Raw genomic sequence first — 22,334 nt, 5'->3', positions numbered from 1 at the left:
CATAAAAGCCTGCCTTGGTACTGGGGTATAGCTGAGTTGTTAGTCAGGCCAGAGTGTCAGTGAAATACAAAGTAGATCAACAACCTCCAAAGAGCAGAAGTAAAACTGCTGAAATTTCAGTGGTATTTCAAGATAGTGTAGATAAACAGGAGAGATGGAGCAAGAAACTCAGCGATGATATAATCCACACATTCCAATAAGTGCCTATGACACACAGATATCTTCCACACAGAAACATACTATGGCAGTCCTGCTTGCTAGGTCAACAATGGATGTTTCTGAAAACTATAGCTAAATTGCAGAGAAAAAGTGACTTAAAGACAACAGGTGTGTGCTAGCTTGGGAGACAGCAAGCAGGCAAATTAGCAGTGGCTGCCCGAGAGAAGTGGTGCAGAATCAAGGCTGGCATTAGTGGGCACCTGGTGAATGTCCACACCCCAGTATAGGGTCTATTGATTAGAATCACCTGGACCCGTTCCATCTCTTTGTCACTGCAACCTGCTTCTGCACCTGCCTCTTGCTCTGGCTCAAAGCGGATAAGCAAGCAAACAACAGTTATGAGCAGTAGCTGTCACTGTCTGCTTTCTTATTGGCTTTGTCTAGCAAGCAATCATGGGATGGCACTGATGAAGCAGATGAGAAGCACCAACAGGCAACAATAGTAGTGAGGGGGTACACTTATTGAGAGAGGAGAACATATTGAAGGTGTCTTGCTCAATCCTCCTTTCCCCGCCTACAAAACAACCCCCCCCCAAAAAAAACCTAGCTGAGGTCACATTTAATGGACCAGAATGCTTAGTGGGTTTGTTTTTTTAGCTTCTCTCCAAAGTGCAATGTAACTTCCCATAAAACATTGCATTGTGCCACCTGCATACTCTGCACTGATAAATTCCTATTGTACAGCTCTTTGCATTTTAGCATAGCAAAACAAACAAACAAACAAGATATCTTTAAGATAAATGGATTAAATCTTTAGGCACAGAAAATACCTTTATGATATTTTATGGCTATGGGGATTTCCATTTGTCTTAGTAAGAAATTTTAATATAACCCTAGTAAATACACATGCTAGTAAAGACAAAGTATAACCTGTTTCTTTTACTATGGGATCTGAAGTAGATTAGTCTCTTGCAGTGTTGACTTTAGCTTTCCAAACATCAGCTCTGTCACTTAAAAAGAATTCTGCAAAGACTCATAGAAGAATCTTTGTTTAAATTACAAAATGTTCTCCCTCAAACATATAATTCATAGTAATTTGTAGTCCTTAAAACTGCATAAATAAGATTACCCACAATTCTTTTTCCCCTATTTGAAAACTCTACAGTTGTGAAGATAACAAAGGTAAGAGCTCTCATGAAATGTCTCATGCAATACCAAGCCACCACTTGCAGGCTACGACTTTGTGACTATATAAATAGTCACAGGATATATAACAGGATATTAGGACTGAGCCACATATTATCCAAACAATATTTTCAGTGTGAAAAGTGGGTTTTCAGGTGAAATATGTTTCCTGAAAGAATGCCTAACCTTATCCCTTTTGCATCTATTTGTTGGTGAAACTTTTTTGGTCCAAGTGTGACACTGTCATGTATCCAATCAGATTTGGCTATGTGACAATGTTAACTAAGGGCAACTGAAGCTAATTCAGAGGGAACAGAAACATTGCTCTCAATCCCAATTAGCTTTGTTTGGCCTCTGAAGTAGTATTGCCTAGCCAAATGTGATTGGCTATGTGACAGCATCATTATTACAAGGATGCTGGGCAACTGAAATAAAAAATTGTGTTGAAACTGCGTCAGGTCTGGTCTTCAAAAAGGTTCCCAACAGAGCTACCACCTGAAAGCCAAATACAAAGGGATGGGAGTAAGTGCAGGCTGCTGTACATGTGGTGTGCATTATCTATCTATAATATACATGCGCGCACACACAGATTTGTAAGCCGAGGTGGTACTTTCTCTCTGATCTCCCCATGAAAAAGTATCTAAAACAAAAAGGGTATCCGAAAAATTGCATAAAAGGCATAGTGCTTTTCAATGGGTGGGGGGAGTTTCCTAGAAGGTGCCTCTTGTTTCAGAAATAACATATTATTCCAACATTGTATTATCTCAAGCATTTTAGTCTTAATTGTATAATCAACACATGAAATTACTGGGGATGAAGAATATTTTTGAGGGGTATGTCAGTGCAAGCTTTGTGACACCATTAAAGATTCTAGGACATTGTCCTCAAATCGTATAATATAGCCCCTTGGGATGGCAAAATGTCTTGGGTCCAATCTATCTGAGCTCTTGCTAAATGTTATCATATAGTTCTTATCAGAGCTATTTTTTTTAGAAAAAGGTGCCAGAACTCTCCATGAATGCTTCCTTGGTTCTCTTATAATGGCACTGGCGCCCACCTGAGAGGTGCTGGAACTGAGTTCTGGTGAGTTCTGGCTGAAAAAAGCTCTGTTTTTTATTCTCTCTAGCATTTAGAAATAAAGTACTCTCCTCTCCTGGTTAAGGAAATATGCTAGTGGACCCTTAACTTGCACTGAGCTACAGATATAATATAAATGAGGTCCTGGCATAGGAAGGAAAACTTTATCTAGAATCACAATGATAATTTGATAGAACTTGAAGAAATTTTATTTGCAACTTTAACAAAAGTAGCAAAACATGCTATAACTTAAAAGCTGAAAGTATATGTAAAAAAGCCTTACAGTGCAACATGATAATTCCCACAGTGAGTCTTGCTTTTCTCACTTGTAACTTGAAGTGCCAAGGAAAATATCTAGTTTTGTTTTTCCTTGTCAGGAACAGGGGAGAAAAGTAATATATTTTCTTTGGAAGCTTGTTTCCCCTCTACTTATTAGATAAGAACATTTTCAGTTGTGCCCCTCGAGACACAATTAGTTGAACAAATGCTTTAAGAGTAAACACAGTAAGGTCCATTACTGCCTCACTCTTCTTACCCCTTTGCCAGCCATTTGAATAGCCAAGACCAGATGGTTAGAAGAAATCCCAGTCCTACTTGTGTTAATGGAAGCTCAGGCACTGATTTCAGCATACTCAAAATTCCACACTAAAACACAACAGCAAAAGAACTTCTCCAAACCAGTAAACCAAGTTCAAAGGCATGGGTTTTTTTCTTTTGGATTCAGAGCATGAAATGTGCTTTTAAAAAATGTGTGAAGGAAAGGTGAAAGGTAGAACTGTTAAAGAGAGCCAGTAGGGTTGAGTGGCTATGGAGCTGAAATCTGATCTGGCTAAAGTTCCACCTCAGCTATAAACTCACTATGTGGCCTTGGACAAGTCACTTTCAGCTTCAGTTTCCCATCTTTAAATACAAATAGCAACAATCAGTCTTACTCTCAGGCTCCTGTCCCAAAGTACAGTGATAACAACTCTTACTTGTAAACAAAGAAGAAATCTTTATTCAGGCTAATAGCAGTACAGGCTCAGCAGCAAGCACAAAGGCCAGAAGTCAAGATTCCAAAGTTCATAAGCAAGGTTCACAATAGAACAAAACCTATGAATATGTCCCAACAGTTGACATGCCCCTCCCACAAAGCTTTTAAAGATGAGGCAGGGTGAGCTCACTCAGAAGACTCGTTCGTCCTATAGTTCTGCAACACGCACAAAGTGTGCTGTTTGGCTGGGTGCATCTGATCTCACATTCAAAGGCACTATCTAGTTCTTGGCGACAAGATTGTGTCCTGCACCTCTGCCTCTAGCTTGGCTGCCACCTCCTTCTGTTCAGCTCCTCCTTCTTGCTGGCCAAAGTCCTCCCCTCCTCACTGATGAGAAACTCTTCAGGAGGAGCAGAGGAGAGAGCTGGCAGCTCTGCTTCTCCCTCTCTCACATCTAGAGTCACAAGGGGAGGACATCTCTTCTTCATTCCTGGATGCCAGTCTTCCAGTCCCCCATTTGCTCCTTCTTTCTCCTCCACGCCATATCATGCCAGAGCCAAGGGGCCCATGGCACTAACATCAGCAAAGCTGGCACAACAAAGGGACATAAACACTGTCATATAAAATGCTACATAAATTACTAGTGATAGAAATAGCAACAGCTGCTGCTATAGTGCATCTAAGTACAATCATTGCTAATATTATGACTTATCTTCATACAAATGATCTTTATCTGTGCACTTTTGTTGTTGTTGGAGGAGGAGGAGCTTTTGTGATAGAAAAACTAGAGCATTAAGGCATTATGGCCTTTATGCTAGCCTACTCTTAAAATGGAGAAACACTGTAAAAATACAACATGAAGGAATTTCAACAGAAAAACTGAGATTCTAGTCATGTTGAATAAGGGTTTGAAAGGAGAAAGAGGGAAAAGAGAGACCTGAAAGCTATACATTGAAGCAAGTCCTCACTCCCACCCCCGAGCCTGCTTTTTAACAACTACTATGCTGAAGACATTTTCAAGAATAGTTCAACTGTGTAAAGTAAGAGGGCTGGAAGCCTGCCAGGGTCACCAAGTGTGACCCACTGTGCAAATGCAAGTTAAAGCTGTCTGAGGGAGTTTTAATTTATGCTTCAAATTTCTTCAAGAATTTGACTGGCATTGCTTTAAAGACTACACAGAGTTTATAACAGTTCCTTCTTCCTTTCACAAAAGAATTTTGTCATACAGTACTATCATGCATTATGTTAACACTAGAAATCCTTTCTTGATGTCGTCATAGTCTGAGCTCAAGTATTTACTAAAGTGCTGTTTCATTTGGATTGGCTTTTGATTTGGGAATTAGTTAGGCGTTACAAAATCTTCACATCTATGAAGTAGATATTTTGAATCATAGAATCATAGAATCATAGAATCATAGAGTTGGAAGAGACCACAAGGGCATCGAGTATTCTGTTTTATTGTATTTCCTTTTTTAAAACTGCTGTTACCTTGCTGTAGGCTTTTCGAAAGGTCTGAATAGAAGTTTAATTGTATAATCAATTTTGAGAGGTTTTCTTGGGAACCCAGAAACATTTTGGGGTGCTACTTCTAGATATTCCAGCCAAAGAACTCTGCAATACACATCAAGAGAAAATAGAACCAATGTTCACTATAATTTTCCCCTCAAATCATTTTTATTAAATGCTCACTATTTTAAAGACTTTCCTTGGGACTGAACTTTGCAGAACATTAGAATTGAACCTAGCTCGGGAGCTACATCATGGTTACACAGCTCATGGTTTGCTTTGAGAAAGACAAACCATGGGCCCATTTTTACAGCTAACACTAAACAAACTTGTTGTGTAGCTTGTTGTAGAGTGGCAGCAGGAGGTCCATGGGAGGAACAAAGCAACCACCATTTTATCACTGGCCACCAGCACACTTACTCATTTGCTGTAAGCCATAGTAAATGAAAATGAAGCAATGAGTAAAACTGAGCATTCGGTAACTGAAGGCACCAGGCACTACATCTGTCACAATATATTCTTCTTGAGGCAGAGCACCGGATTGTACTCCTCCACCCAACCTAATTAAGATTTATAGTAAACAAGGCTGGTCAAGTTATTTTGGCACGAGGCAGAAAACCCCACAGATGCCTCTACCTGGCAATAAAAACACAGCAATTAAATATTTGTTGCCATTTAATAACATCCAAAATCAATCATGTGAGGTGGCTGCCTCACTCAGTCTAATGACTATCTTTCCTGCAGAAGAGCAGAATATGGACACATCTTCAAAATGCCTCCTCTTATTTCAAATCATCTATCAAATCAAATTTGATAGGACAAGAGGGCATTGTATGAAGCTAATCTATCCCAATTTATTAGTAAAACAACAACCAGTGAGCTCTCACCTACCACTTTTTCCTCATCTCAGCCTGCTATTCCCACCAACATTAAACAGAGTTGTGCAGGGCGCTCTTTCTATCTCTGCTTCTAACGGTTGTAAACAGCCATTCAGTCTGCATGGGTAGGCAAACTGAGGCCCGGGGGCTAGATCCGGCCCAAACGCCTTCTAAACCCGGCCTGCGGACGGTCTGGGAATCAGCATGCTTTTACATGAGTAGAATGTGTCATTTTATTTACAATGCATCTCTGGGTTATTTGTGGGGCATAGGAATTCATTATTATTAAAAAAATTAGCCCCCCCCCAAGGTCTGAGAAACAGTGGACTGGCCCCCTGCTGAAAAAGTTTGCTCACCCCAGCAAGCTACATATCAGAGAGAGCAAGGGAGGGAGAGATGGAGAGATGTAAGCAATCATCAGAACAAAGCCCAGGGTGTTACTATTTACTTCAAAAGAATCTGTAAGCTACTAACATGCTGTCTGTATATACATATTTATTTATTTATTCCCCCCATCACAAGGGAGACACCTAGTCACTACAGACAATGAGGCTTATGACAACCTTGTCCATTCTCTTTTTAGAAGGCCAATTTAACCAGATTTCTGGTTAAATTTGCCTAACTGCTAACTTGATTTTGAACAACAGTTTCATACTTTTAAATAAAGAGGTATTTCTAAGGATCAGTTACCATTTTTAAAACACATTTACTGCCTAGTAGAACAGTACTGCTTTTTTGTTTGCTGTGATTTATTACTGGGTATTTAATATTGTGTATGTACTTAATATTTAAAACAGATCACAAAGCGCTTTTCATACAAGCCAATTCAAAAATAAAGGGACCATGAAGGCAGCAGTTTGCTTATTGCTAATGGCTATTGTGGGAGTGCGTGCCAGCAAGACCCAAGATTTCGAAGGCAGCGATGAAGGAGAGGAGCAAGAATTCATTTACACAAACAGGTATAAGCGCTCCAGCGACACACAAGACAAGTGCACTTATACCTTCATTGTACCTCAGCAGAAAGTGACGGGTGCCATTTGTGTTAATTCAAAGGAACCCGAAGTACTTGAAAACAGGGTAAATAAGCAAGAACTAGAGCTACTGAACAATGAGCTGTTAAAGCAAAAGAGGCAAATAGAAACCCTCCAGCAGCTGGTGGAGGTAGATGGAGGAATTGTTAATGAGGTGAAGCTTTTACGAAAAGAGAGCCGCAACATGAACTCGCGGGTCACCCAGTTGTACATGCAGCTGCTGCATGAGATCATCCGAAAACGGGACAATGCTTTAGAACTTTCCCAACTGGAAAATAAGATACTGAATCAGACTGCTGACATGTTGCAGCTTGCAAATAAATACAAAGACCTGGAGCACAAGTACCAACATTTGGTATCCATTGCTAATAACCAGTCTATAATAATTGCACAGCTAGAAGAGTACTGCCAAAGAACACCCTCCATTAAACCAATCCCACAACCTCCACAGCCACCAAATCGAGTCTACCAGCCTCCCACTTACAATCGTATCACTAACCAAATATCCACCAATGAGATCCAGAGTGACCAGAATTTAAAGATTCTACCACCGACTCTCCCAACCATGTCTTCAGTTACCAGTATCCCAACTTCCACTGACAAACCATCAGGTAAGTGGAGTACTCAATATACCTAAATATCACTAATGCCTAAACAGCTTTATAAAACAAAGTCTCAATCTCATTATTGTGTATAAGTTGTAATGATGACACCTCAGAGCTTAAAAGAGTGAGATAAACACCCAGCTGCAATAACAAGATGGGGACATATGAGAATTATCAGGCAGGGCAGGGTTGAGCTCTTTGAAAAAACCACAGAGTGCAACAGTGCAAGACAACTAAGCTCTGGAGCTAGAGGTGTAGTTTTTTGCTCACTATCTTCAGATCAGACTGATTTCTTAAAAGCATGGAGCATTCTGGACTGCCCTTAATCCTCCCTCCAGAATACCAGAAGCTGCGAGGGGAGAGTCAGGCCAATTTCATCCAACTCCACCTTGTTCCCTGTCACATCCAACTGACATCCTCAACGTTTCAGTAGCCCCATTTTGCTGCATAGGCATGGGATCATTGAGGTCAGTATCAAAGGTATGAAGTGAGCAAATGATAGTGCTATGAAACCGCTTTATACATTTTGCATTCTTGCTTTAAAATAACAGGATTTGACATGTCAATACTTTGTGATAGAGATGGGATTAGCTTATTTTCTAAAGATGCTTTGCATGTTGCCTGACCTAAAATGCAGAAAATTTGGATATTTCATTCAATTCATTCATTCATTCATTTGAGCCTTTATAAACCATTAACTCATAGAAAGTATAATAGTGGTGTGCAATAAAATAAAATAAAATAAAGTTAAAAAACAATTAAAAATAATATGATACAGAACAAATGACCAACATGGAATCAAATTAATTATTTAAAAACACTTGGCAAAAGAAAAACACTTTCATGCAAGCAATGAAATATTAAAACTGTAGGCACCTGTCTTGGCCCGGTTCACATGTTATAGTAAACAATAATAATTTACCAATAATGTGCCTTTCTGAGTTGTTTTCCTCCCACTAAGGTTCAAGGGTAATAAACCATTATCCACAGCTTAGTGGTTACGTCCAAACCAGGGATTGCAGCTTGCTTTGCTCTGATAATGTGTAGTTCTTGACAGGCTGGAGAGATGTAGGGTGTGTATGGGTGGCCACCTCTAACTATTGTGTGGGTTCAATGTAACCCATTTGTTGGCTCTGATCCTACTCACAACTGGTACATAGTCCATGGATAGCTGCATATGAGGAAATGCAGCCCTTGGGCTCAAAAATTGTCCCCATCCCTGCTATAGCGATTCTGAGTACAAGGTTGCAACTCCTTGTCATCATGGGTCTGCCAAGGGTCCTATGCGCCATAATTTTTATATGCAATGGTAAGTTAATTATTTCTTCAAGTTAAAGCAGAAGGATACAATCAAAATCACTGGAACAAGTTACTCATGATTTGAAAATTAAGTCCTATTTATTTAAATTCAACTGGATTAGAATGGATCCAATCCAGTGTTGTATGAGTTTACCTTTTTTATCTTGTAAGAGCACGTGTTTATACAGACTGGGGTTGGGAAGCCTGTGGTTCTCCAGATGTTGCTGGACTAACTACAACTCTCACCAATCCCAGATGTTGGCCATGCTGGCTGAGAGTGGTGAAAGTTGGGAGTTAAACAATATCTGGAGGGCCTCATGTTCCCCGCCCCTTGGACACACACACACACACACACACACACACACACACTGCCAAATAAAACAGTCTGACAGGTGGTAGGATATAGCAAGGGCAGGAAAAAATAATCAACTCATTTGTGAAATATTGGGTTATGATGATTTTGAGAGTTTATTAAGCCTCGTAAACATTCCAGGGTCCTTTAATGTACAGCATAAAACAACCAAATAAAAAGGTTTATTAAAAAGGAGTCATAACTTTTCTTTTTTTAATGCATCGACCATTTCAGAGGTTACTTAAAAACTGAGTAAAACAACCAAAAAGACTATTCATGGCTCTTTTGGCCCAAAGAAACCAGGCTGTATCAGGCATGTTTAAATACACATGGTTGTGTTTTCTGCTAGTATTGTTTTTACTAAGGAAATGGTTAGTGGTAAAAGGTGACCTCACTCCAAATAGCAATGTTATTATTGTTATTATCAGTTTTTCCATTATGAACTCCTTGATTTCAAATGGATTATAACTTGGCCAGAAACCTTTGCTCCAGGCTAAAACATGACATCAAATATGGCAACCTGGCAGCAATTAAAGAATCAAAATAAAAAACAGGTAAAACACTGTTTTTAATACCAGTAGCAAGAAGAAAAATTCCCTGTTACTGATACTTGAGCCCATTGTTAAAAGTCATGCTACAAGCAGGGGGGGGGACAAACAAACAAACAAATAAATAAATGCACTTAAGCATCACATTGTTCAGCCACAGGTTTCTGGATGACTGCACCTTTGGGTATTGTGTTACTCAGAAGAGGAGCGCAAAATTTCATCAGAGAATCATTTGCCATATACACAGTACTGAAAGCACTATTAAACAAGAGACAATAGTTTGGCTTTCTCATGGCCCATAAGAGGAACCTAAGTGGAAGCATGAGGGGGAGAATAAAGTTAGGCAGCAAGATCTCATAAACAAATGTTTAAAAAGACACGCAAAGCTATAGCCACATCAAAGAAAGGATATAGGCATAGATGGGACTACTTAGCATTTTGAAATTTCATGAGAGGCATAGGCATTTACTTGCACAAATCTCTGCTGAGAAGGTCCCATTAGTTCATGTTACTTCCTCCATCCAGCTGAAGCAGTAGCTCTGCTCGGCGTGAGGGATTTAAAGATATTTGGACTAGATAGGAACATCCTATTGTCTAGTCTATGCATATTGACTTGAAAGTATGCCTCAGAGTGCTTAATGAGGATTACTTCTTAGAATGTGTGTAAAGACTGTAGTCTTAGAGACTATTCACATGAATGTTAGCACATGGGAACAAAAGAAAAGAATCAAGTTGCTGAATTCCAGTTTCATCAGACTGTCATTGGTATGACACCAGATAGGTTTTTAGCAGATGAGAGCATATTCATACTGAAGGCCAATCAAGACTGAATGCAGAAGCATGAAGACAAAGCCAACACTACTTTAACTTGCCCTAAGCTTTCCCCCATTGCCACCATGGCATATTGTCAGATTCACACGTAACATTAAACTATGATTTAGTGGTACTCACATGTGTCTGTAGACTTGAATTCTTCCCCATTAACCTGTTCTCTTCTAGTAGAGACAAAAAGAGATACAACCTGTTGCTCCCATTTCCAACTAAGCGTAGCTGCATGTTATGGCTGTGCCCAAACAAACAATAATTTGTGTTAACTATGGTTTTGTGTGAGGGTCACTAACCTTTGACCCTCTAGTTGTTATCAGACTACAAAACTGATCATCTCTGGTCATTGGCAATGCTGGCTGGAGCTGATGGGAGATAGAGTCCAACAACATCTGGAGGGCCAAATGTTGGCCACACTGGTTGAAGAACAAGCCAATGTCAAAACACAGTTGATTATGCTAGCTTGTTTCCCTGAACCATAGTAAATATTGGCACAGTTTCTAATTTGGATGGAAGTACATAACTATTGGAAGCTGAAAATGGAAACAAAACCTTCCAATCTCATGGCCATGTCAGAGGAAAAGAGGTGGATATGTAAGCCCTATCCTGTTCAGACTCATTCTGTAGTGCTAAACTATAATTTAGCATAGTGTTCAGTAACTTAAAAAGGTAAAGGTACCCCTGCCCGAGCGGGCCAGTCTTGACAGACTCTGGGGTTTGTGCGCCCATCTCACATCTATTGGCCGGGGGCCAGCGCTGTCCGGAGACACTTCCGGGTCACGTGGCCAGCGTGACAACGCTGCTCTGGCGAGCCAGAGCCGCACACGGAACGCCGTTTACCTTCCCGCTGGTAAGCGGTACCTATTTATCTACTTGCCCCCGGGGGTGCTTTCGAACTGCTAGGTTGGCAGGCGCTGGGACCGAGCAGCGGGAGCGCACCCCGCCGCGGGGATTCGAACCGCCGACCTTTCGATCGGCAAGCCCTAGGCGCTGAGGCTTTAGCCCACAGCGCCACCCGCGTCCCCTGTTCAGTAACTTAGTAGTTGCTTAAAAAGGGGGCTTCTGACAGAGTTTAGTATGATGTCTATTTTCAGATCATAACCTTGGTCTTAGGGAACAGAAATGAGAAATTCATATCAAAGTTTACAGAACATAGTCTGATGAGGTCTGAATCTGACAAGTGCCTGGATGGGAAACCACCTGGGAACATCTATATGTATCCCATCACTGAAGGCAAGATATAAAATTTTACTTGTAAACACGTTTTGTTAATCCTGAAATACCCTTCCAAATTTAGTGAAGCAAATCCATACATAATCATTACTATGACAAAGTAAGAACAACAGCACTACATGTTCAACATTTAATTCCATAACTAGGCCAAATGTGGTTGGGGGGGGGAGAGAAATATGGCATCATATTTTAAAGCTATATACAGAAATATATTTTGTCAACTTATGACATATGTAGTAAATCATAAATTCAACAGAAACACTTACAATTCGGGCAAAATTTCATTGATAGTGTCACAGTGAGTTTAAACTTCTTTACAAATCCCAGGAGAAAATAAAACGTGACGGATACAATTTTTCAAGCGCCAGGAAAGAGTGTTCCACAACAAAAACTGGAAAGAAGCTGCACATAAGCCTCAGACAGTAGTGCTGGAGAAAAACATTCTCATGAACGTCACTAAGAATAAAGGAGTAGCTTTCGTAGTGCCATAATTTATTAGACTTGCTATTTTCTGTGGGTAGGATTAAAGTAATATGTTTTTGTCAAACTACTTGCCAAATGGTCTCATTCTACAACAAAACATTTGAATAGAGCTACGAACAAAGCTGTTACTATATTTAAAAAGGGCCCTTAAACTATGTCTAATATGCACAACTGTGAGGGTGGAATTCTATACACGAATACAATTGTTCCATCAACATAAGCATTTCTGCTTGCTAGATGGCTTGCTAGATCTCTTTCTATGTGCTGTTCTGGGGTTCTCCCAACTCTCCAGAGCATATTTGGGGGAAGCATGGGGGAAGGAGAGGGAGGAAAGTCCCCTTGTGCTAGCTTATGCAAGCAATACTGGGTTAAGTTGACTCCAGTCTTGAGTATGCTGCAATTCTAAGGGAACACAGAGAAGTCACAGAATTCAGTTTCCTGAGATAAACAACTTCCAGTTTCTTTTAAAAAGCAAGCATGTAGTTCCTTGCTAGTTTCCTAGCAAACTATGCTTGAAAGTGGGTAGCCTGTTGAAATCAGGCTGAGTAAGATTTCCAAGGGCATAGCTTCAGTGCCTTGCAAGATTCCTTGTTCTGCTAGTCTCTTGACTGGCAAAACTGAAAACAGCCATGTAGTAAATAAATAATTACAAGGTAATGTTTATAATTACATTCATTTGCATGATTTATTATTAATGCTGCAAAGTACTGGTTTTCATGGCAAGGAATAGAAATAGAGTTTTTTAGAGCACATACTCCAGACAAATTTGTTCTAGGTCCTGGAAGAATGTAGTCAATAACTAAAACTACAGCATTCTGGACTACTGATGGTGAATTCACATGGCCCTTCTGCAATCATTTAATGTCAGGATCTAAATAGATTCCATTATTGTGGCCAGGTATAAAACCTTGCATATTTCTTAGCCATGGCTACCTAATAATACCTAAATTTAATAATAATACCTAAATTTAAATACTATTTATATAAAAATACATTTCTGTGTTCCTATGCTTGGTAGGAGCTTTTCCCCACTTTTTCTTCTCCATGATCCCAAAAGGTAGCAGTTGAACAGAAACCATTTCTTATTCAGAAATAGGAGGAATTCACAGCACCAAACACTAGATTTGTACCTTCGATCCAATGCCACTTCCATTGGCAGAAAGCATTTTCTGCATATGGAAGGGCCATTTTGAGCTAGTAAAGAATGTTGGGTGAGAAAAACAAGCCTAGAGCCAAATAAATTGTTGCATTTGCACAAGCTCCTCTGGAAAACTTTGTATGAGCTCCTTACATTTTGATGACCTGCTAGCGTGCATATGCTTCAGCCTGTGTTTTCAGCTCACCATGTTTCTCATCCTTTGATGTAACCCATAGAATATAATAGTTGCACTGCAAGAGGATGTCTGCAACTGCTTGCGCAAGATTTCAAAAATATAGCATTAATACATTTTTTCCTCCCAATTGTTTGCATCCCTGACAGGAATGCATCATTAACTGCAAGACACCACTTTTAATTCTTAGTCCTATTACATAAGGACTACAGTTTTTCAATTCTTTTTGTTTATTGCCCAAGTAACCCTGCATGAAATATATTTTCTAAAATGTGTGAAATACATTTTCTAGAATAGAGAAATAAAGTGTGGTTTTTTGTGTTGCAAACATTTTTTTAAAAAAAAACTTCATTCCAAGGCAAACTTCACAATTCTTAGCAAAACGAAGCTTCTAAATATTAAGAAAATCGCCTGGCCCTCCCCAAAATTTAAGGATAGTGTCCTTGGCTTAGGTTTGGAAACAGCTGGATGCAACCCACCTACCCAGGAAATTTCTAACTGTGTTACTCCTGCAGGAGCTAGAGTTGCACCCCTGCAGAGAGATTAAACAATTACCTTATTACTACAGATTCTTTCTACTGTTCATACTGCCAGGGGACCAAGAATAATTTGCTCTTCCAACTTACTAGCACCTCCTTAGGGACACCTACTTCCCACTCTAAAGAACTTGGATCTGAACGCAGTACCTACAAAACTGTATTTTCCTTTATTCAGTCATGGAAAACGTCCTTGGCTCCAAGGGAGATGCTGGAAATGTATCATAAACTGCAGAGTTCCTAAAGCCCTTCTATAGTATCATTTAACTAACAATTTTGCAAAGCTCTATCTGATTAATTTATCTTCCCCACCATTTTTAAATAAGTTATTTTTTTAAACATCAGCAATGGGAAAGGGGGATAGGAAGAATGAACTGAGATTATAGCATTTCTAAAAAGGAACTTATCTATTGTAAAATGTGCCTGGAAACAAATTCAAGTGCAACTATGATGTCCACCGCCTGCTTTAATAGTCTGGAAATTTCATCCAATGAATACAAATATTCATTTTTTTGTAAAGATGCTGAGCATTGCAGGATGAAACTCATCAGAAATACATTCTCCTGTAAAAATAAGCTTAAACCCTGTTCTCTCTGGCAGCTTTCTATAGGCATTAGGCACAACTTCCCAGTGCACATACAGTACATTAAATTGCTGCAAAATAGACACATTGGGTTTTTTAAAAAAATGCTGTGTGACAAGAAGTACAGCTGCAACAAACTCCTTAACTCTAAATAAGTTATGGGGGGGGGGGGGAAGAGAGGTTCCAGTATGTTATATAGTATGCTGTTTTACATTACTATTTTTTAACTGTGGTGTGCAACCCTCTTGTGTTGAATTTATTCCCCATCTTAGTTTTGTAGCTGAAATTCAACATATTTTATTTTCAGTTACATCTTAGAAATAAAACTAGTGTGGCCCTTTCTTTTATTCTGTGCAAACACTATCAAAGGGACGCTACCAATACGCTCTGCCTTCTACGAGTTTTGAAGAGCACCACAAGAAAATGACAATATTCTCCAAGACATGACAACTGCAAACTCAGTCAGAATGTGATATTTGTAGCACCCTCTGTAGCACTTCCATCCATTATTTCCATTCATCAAGTAACTTTGCAAGAAAAACTACAGTAACAAGGCCCACTTTTTCCTGTATAGTAATACATATTGAGCAATATTGTTCATAGAAAATTGCATTAATGTAGCTGTAGACCAGGGGTGTACAACTCAAAGAGTTCTGGTGGGGGGCACTATTATATTTTCATTAAGAAGGCCATATTACTACATTAATCATAAAAAGCATTTCTGTTACATATAACAAAGTAAACTATCCATGCCTGATGAACCTTTCTTTGAAGGCTATCACAGCATTCTGATAAGAAGCGTCCTAAAAAGTACTTTATGCTAAGAACTTCCCCTAAAATGCATTGCCACAAGCGAGTGTTGTGGGGCACATGCTCAGTTTGCATAGAATAACATGCAGGGCATCCAGTAGATGTTCAACTGCAATTTAAGTTTTCCTCAAGAAAGGATGACTCTACCTAGGGTGTCATGTTTAATTCTATTTGTCCTCTGATGGCTTTCTTTCCCATGTTCTGAGAAAAAATATGGTATTTGGGTACGGTGTTGCTTCTTGTGACTATTAGCGCCAGTTGTCTTTTTGCTTTAAATTTGATTTAATAAACAAATAGAGCAATTGTGGAGTAGGGATTCCAAGGCAGCGCAACTGCTAAACATCAAGGTAGAGGGGTAGAATTTTTTATGTTTCCTCACACTGACTCCAATGGGAGAGGAATGGCAATGCCAGTCAAAGGGCTGACATGCTTTGAGGCCAATTTTGCGGCCATGTCAGAAGAACAAAAGGCTTCAGACTCTGCAAATCCATGATTGCCTACAGCATGCCCCCTGAATGCCACCACCCCCTCTTGGCACAGCAGCATTTATACAGTCATACCTTAAATTACAGACGCTTCAGGTTGCGTTTTTTTGGGTTGCGGACTGCCAAAACCTGGAAGTACCGGAACGGGTTACTTCTGGGTTTCGGTGGCCGCGCATGCGCAGAAGACCAAATCAAAACCCGCGCGTGCGCAGACACGCCGTTGCGGGTTGCAAACGTGCATCCCACATGGATCATGTTCGCAACCTGAGCATCCACTGTACTGTTTCGTGAAACGTCAAACATGCTTTGACTGGCAGCAGGACTGCAATCTATATCTTGCTTCACCGTTGATGAAAGCCTGGTAAAATACTGATTCTAATTTCAACAACAAACAAGGGGGGATCTGTATTTTTCCTGTTCATTTGGACTCTAAGAACACAACATCTGTAGGATTTGGGGGTGATGATGGTAGAGATAAATACTTGCTAAAGCTTCAAATTATAAAAATGTAGTAACTCAAACTGGTTCAAGTGGCTTTTTAAAAAGAACAAGCAAGGAATCACATGGAAGATGTAATAAGCTTGTTATCTCCTGCTCTGGAGGGTAGGACTCAAGCCAATGGCTTCAAATTACAAGAAAGAAGATTACAACTAAACATCAGGAAAAACTTTCTGACTGCAAGAGCAGTTTGACAGTGGAACAGTCTCCCTCAGGAGGTTTAGGTGTCTCCTTCCTTGGAGGTTTTTAAGCAGAGGTTGGGTGGCCATCTGTCATGGATGCTTTAGCTGACATTCCTGCATTGCAGGGGATTGGACTAGATGACCCCTGGGGTACCTTCCAACTCTAAGATACTATGATTCTATAAATTTCGACTGGCATATGGATATAAGCATGCATCTTATTAACCACCCATAGAGACATCTATTTTTTGCTGCCAAGAAATATATCATTATAATATCTCTGATAAAAGCCTACATAGATCATTCTCTGCATACTGTTGCACATATTTTAACATTTATCCCAAACATGGAGATAAGTTTTTTTAAAAAATAAAACGACTTTTTCATTATTCTGTAGAACACAGCTGTCCTACAGCTGAGAAGAAAAATACCTCTAGGTGCCTTGAAATACAAGATTCACAGTATTACTTTACTATAAGCACATTATAGTGGATACTAATATAAAGGTAAAGGACCCCCTGGAGAGTTAAGTCCAGTCAAAGGTGACTATGGGGTGCAGAATTCATCTCACTTTTCAGGGCGAAGGAGTCAGCGCTTGTCCAGATAGCTTTCTGGGTCATGTGGTCAGCATGACTTAAACCGCTACTGGTGCACAGAGGACCATGACGAGTGCCAGAGCGCACGGAAATGCCACTTACCTTCCTGCCACAGCGGTACCTATTTATCTACTCGCGCTGGTATGCTTTCGAACTGCTAGGTTGGCAGAAGCTGGGACAGAGCAACGGAAGCTCACCCCATCTTGCAGATTCAAACTGTCGACCTTCTGTTGGCAAGGCCAAGAGGCTCAGTGGTTTAGACCACACCACCACCCGCATCCATATTGCACCAGTGCAGATTATTGCACCAGTGCAGATTAACTTAAGTGAATATTGCACGAGTGTGGATTAACTTAAGTGAGACGCTTCCAAAATTAAGGTCCACTAGAACACCAGCAAATTCAAGTAGTGCAATAGTGGTGAACAGATTCCTAACAGAGGTATGCAGTAGTTTGGAAAGTTTGTTCACCCTTTCACAGGCAGTTGGTTTTGTGGGAGGGCCCCGGGCCTCCTTGTGAACTGCCCTATTGCAGGCCAGATCGTCCTCCTGCCACCAAATTGGCCAATGGCAGCAGGAATTAGTGGTTGTTCCCCTGGGCACGGGACCAACTGACCAATTGTGGCCCTTGGCACAACACCCAGGGCAAGTTTAAATTTCCGATATGCTGGGCCTTTCGGCCTCTCTCTCACTGCAGGGCCTTGATAGGCAATATACAGCATAGTTTGCACTGCAGCGAAGGTTTGCCATTGTCATATCACAGGTGTGGGCTCTGACTTGCCTTGTGCTGTGGGATTAGTCTGAAAACAGCTTGGGTGCCTGTATCTCTGCACATAAAACCTGCTGAGATTCTCAGGATGCTAAATAAAATTCATCAGATCCTGCACAAAATGCCCAAGGTTAAATCTAGTTTCTCTTCTGAAAATACAAATGTCTATGACTCTCTTGCAACATAGCTGACACCATTATCAATTCCCATGCCAATGTTATTTCTGGCAAGCAGTTCAGCTGTAAAATCCTTTCACAGCATAGGAAGCCAAAGACAACTTTAACAGTCTCTGTGGAGGTTTCAAGAGCGGGTGTGTGTGTGTGTGTGGAAGACATATGCACTGTTTATCTGTTGGTTGGCGCAATTGCATCTTAATGCCTCCATTATTGCCCTAAGAAAATGAAACAGTAAGCAATTTTAATATATATTTATTTTAAATAAATATATATTAACTAGATGTAAAAACAAAACAAAAACTATTTTAATCAAGTTCCAACTGCCATCTGTTCAGTCTGGTAGACAAGTAGTTTCTTGCACAGATGTCCCAAAGTAGGAAGCTTGCAACATGCAAAGTGGCCTTAAATAGAATAAAGGCTTCCCAGATGAGCACTCAAGAGATGTGTTGCATTACAGTGCATTTTGCACCTTTCCCGGCCCTCTTGAAAACAGGAGCTGGAGTTTGAACATAAAAAGTAAAATTCTGTCCAAACAATTCCTGCTCAAAGTTCAGAAGAGAAACAAGCAAACACACAAACAGGATGCCAAACTAGATTTTTTTTTTTAAAGCCTCACTTGGGATGGCCAATAAATAGCAGAGCATCTAATTTATCTTCATACTTCTAAACTGGGTTGTCTGTGTTTAGGCATCTTGGTAACCTAAATGGGTTGGGGTGGTGAGGGTAGGGTGGTTGAGAAAATCTCTCTACAGATAATAGAACCCAAACATTTGCAGAAAAATATTGAAGTTTGAAAAATACCTCCTGCATCCCAACCCAAACTTCTAAAACTGACCCGTCAGGATTGTTGGTGTGCACTTCCCTAATTCTGCCAGGGAGTACCTCTCAGCAGGAGAAGGCTCATACAGATTATAGCTCTATGCACACAGAGGATGTGAAATGATGTTGCTTAAGTCAACATAAGAGGACAATCGGTTGAGTCCCTGAAAATTTATCCTTCTGGTGGTGAAGATGCTTGCCCATTCCTGCAGAAAGGGCTACAACGAGAGAGAAACTTTTACTATGGAAAGGATATTCAGGATTGAGTGGGATTCAACTTTTGGGTACAGACCACACAACACCTGTTCTCAGAGCCAATTCTCCCCATCCAAGAAGCTGTTTAGCAATTGAAGAGACAACATCTCATATTGATACAACTGCTTTCAGTAATAAGAACTTCCCCATCCTCCCATGCAGAATGGATTGTGCTGTTTCACATTTTATAATCAGTCAATTGCTGACTACAGCATTTTAATGAACAAAATGCTTTAGAGGACCACAGCAACCAAGGCTAATTAAATATATCCAAAACTGACAGATCAAAAGACTAGCATGATTTTACTCAATATGTCATGCATTCTATTCTGTGGTTGCACAGACAGGCATACTTTATAGTCTGAAAAGCACATTATAGACTGTCAACATATAAACAAATAAAGGACTCTCAGCAACAGAATGCCATATTGCTCTAATCTAGCTCACTATAGGATACGGAATCTTCTTCCACACCTATGTAATCTAAACTGATTTTCAATGGAACTTTAATTATTTTATGAAGTACAGTTTTCTAGAACAATTGTTTTTCAGTCCACATTGCATAGAAATATGGATGCTGAGTCTGATGAACCTCTGTGTATGACTGTGTATGAAACAGCACAAAGAAAGAAAAATTCAATTCTAATCTGGAAGTGAAAACAAATTGGAAATATGTGCAACTATGTTTGTTATGGACTTGTGTGTTTTTTCAACAAGGTCCTTGGAGAGACTGCCTGCAAGCTTTAGAAGATGGTCATGACACCAGTTCCATATATCTTGTGAAACCTGAAAATACAAACCGATTGATGCAGGTCTGGTGTGATCAACGGCAAGATCCTGGTGGCTGGACAGTCATTCAGAGACGTTTGGATGGATCTGTCAACTTTTTCAGGAACTGGGAGACTTACAAGGTTAGGACAAACAACTGTGAGTTTTTATTCTAAGAAACATTATTTGAATTCATGTTTCAGTCTTTCCAACAATAATTTACCTGAAGTAGTTAGGGCATTTGATTACATCCATGACAGAAGGAGGAGTACCTGAACTATTTAAAATGTCGCTGTCAAAGGCAGCAAAACACGGACCATTTCTCCCTGGGCCTCTTAATCATATAGTTTCAGCTGGACTTCAACAATATTCTCCTAAGAATTTGGTATCTGGAGTGTTATCAATAAATAATAAGGCGGGGACAACCATCAGAAAGATAGATTTGGGTTTTAAAAAGGATTAGAATGTACAAGGAAACAAGAAAGCATACAATTTGAAGTACTTGCAGTATTTAAATCAAAAGAGAAGGTCTGCAGATAGGGACTGCAGATGGGTTGATTAAAGTCAAAGTGAGGAATGGAGTTGAAATGAAGGTGGAGTCTGGTAGCACAACTTAAAGGCACTCAATCAAGACCATGAAAGATCTGTAGTAGTAAGCTGCTTACTACTTTTTGCATGTGCACTAAGTATTTATGGAAAGGCTATTTTATATGGAAAAGGAAAAGATAAGAAGTTCCAATCCTATAATTCTATTTGGGTTGGACTGCAGGGAGCAGCAAAAATGTCCTTTGTGCCTGATAATAGCTTTCCAGAAAAAGTGCAAGGGCAAGGCATCCATTGCAGAACTTGGTTTGAGGCCCAAGACCCTTGAGGGCTCAAACACATAGTTTAATATAAGGATAAGCTCAGAGGCGCAAATCACACCTTATTCTAATGGCTGGTTCCCTGAGACTTTTTCTGATGTCACTCCAGTAGAGAATAATCAATGACAGTGTGTGAGTGAGCATCTTGGAGCCCTTGGAGTCTTTGGTGCAAATGACATGGTTCCTTGCCTCCCAAATTTTATCCCCCTATCGTGGCAGGGCAATGTTTGGGAGGAAAAGAACAACAGTACTGGCCCTACACATTGGGTTCCAAGATATACACACCACCAGGCAACCTGGGAATAAGCCATCGGAAATAAGACTCCCATGATATAAAGATGAAGTGTGAAGTGTGCTTAGATTTTCAAGGACCAAAAGGGGGAGGAATCTTCCTTAACTATTTTTTAACTGACATAGAAAGAAGCAGCAGGGCATGAATTCAAAGAGGTAAGCACACATCCACAGGAAGCCAGCGAGCCACTTAGTTTGGAAAATGACCCACAGTGCAGAGCCAGATGGTGATTTTCAGATTGTCAGCCCAGAAACATCACAATCTCACTGCAGCTAAGTACACCGTATGAGTGTTACAAAAGATCAATGCCAAGTGCTAATTCATATTTTATTTTTTATTTTCTTTCTTCTACAGCAAGGATTCGGTAATATCGATGGAGAGTACTGGTTGGGCTTAGAAAATATTTATTGGCTGACAAATCAAGGCAACTACAAATTGTTAATAACCATGGAAGACTGGTCAGGCCGGAAAGTGTTTGCTGAATATGCCAGTTTCCGACTTGAGCCAGAAAGTGAATACTACAAGTTGCGACTGGGCCGATACAATGGCAATGCTGGAGACTCTTTCACATGGCACAATGGGAAGCAATTCACTACACTGGACAGAGACCATGATGTATACACAGGTACGAAAGATTAAAATGAGCTATGAACTCTATGTGAAGGCACATAAAAATGTATATGAAAACATTTTATTTTTATATATTAAATAAATTGAAAAAATATATTATTCTGGATGTCAGGAACATACCAAATGTACAACTACAGATATAAGTTCTTAATCAAATCCTTGTCTGGAGTTCCCAGGCATTCTGCAAGCAGTCCCTCTGACATGCTTCTATATTTCTAGAAGTAGCAAAATAGGCAGGAAAGTGGGTGAGACAAAACAGCCAAAAGGAACTGCGGGTAGAGCAGGCATGGCAGGAGATGTAACAGCCTGGAGACCTATCCAGATATTATAATGCCTAAGAGGCTCAAGCCAGAGATGGGCAGATAGGCTTGCAGGATCTATTTTGTTTTTACTGGAAACCCTGGGGCCCTAGAATTAAAGAACTGTGAACCCAGGAATTTGTTCTGCGTCACTGAAACTGGGTGACACTCACAGTCCTTCCACACAAGAATCCCAAAGCTTGGTTGTCCCAAGCTTTCTTCATTTCAGCAGTATAACTGGGGTGGGGGAGTCATTTCACTTCTCTATTGTTAAACAACTGGGAGTAAGA

At 40.1% G+C, this 22,334-nt stretch overlaps 2 protein-coding genes across 9 annotated transcripts in view; one reads left to right on the top strand and one right to left on the bottom strand.

The window, feature by feature from the left end:
• The window catches only part of RALGPS1 (Ral GEF with PH domain and SH3 binding motif 1), a 232,333-nt gene that overhangs the window by 102,394 nt on the left and 107,605 nt on the right, over window positions 1-22,334 (bottom strand). The gene's annotated exons all lie outside the window — the stretch shown is intronic.
• Window positions 1-22,334, top strand: part of ANGPTL2 (angiopoietin like 2) — a 29,487-nt gene that overhangs the window by 5,079 nt on the left and 2,074 nt on the right. The window contains exons 2-4 of the mRNA XM_082207719.1: window positions 6,576-7,420; window positions 19,910-20,103; window positions 21,470-21,740. Coding sequence (XP_082063845.1) covers window positions 6,622-7,420; window positions 19,910-20,103; window positions 21,470-21,740 — 1,264 coding nt within the window. The 5' untranslated portion in view covers window positions 6,576-6,621. The remainder of the gene's footprint in view (window positions 1-6,575; window positions 7,421-19,909; window positions 20,104-21,469; window positions 21,741-22,334) is intronic.

Source organism: Podarcis vaucheri (genome assembly GCF_965113315.1).
Source record: "Podarcis vaucheri genome assembly, chromosome: Z".
NCBI lineage: Eukaryota > Metazoa > Chordata > Lepidosauria > Squamata > Lacertidae > Podarcis > Podarcis vaucheri.
The sequence above is the reverse complement of the archived record's forward strand: the minus strand, read 5'-3'. Positions and strand labels throughout refer to the sequence as shown.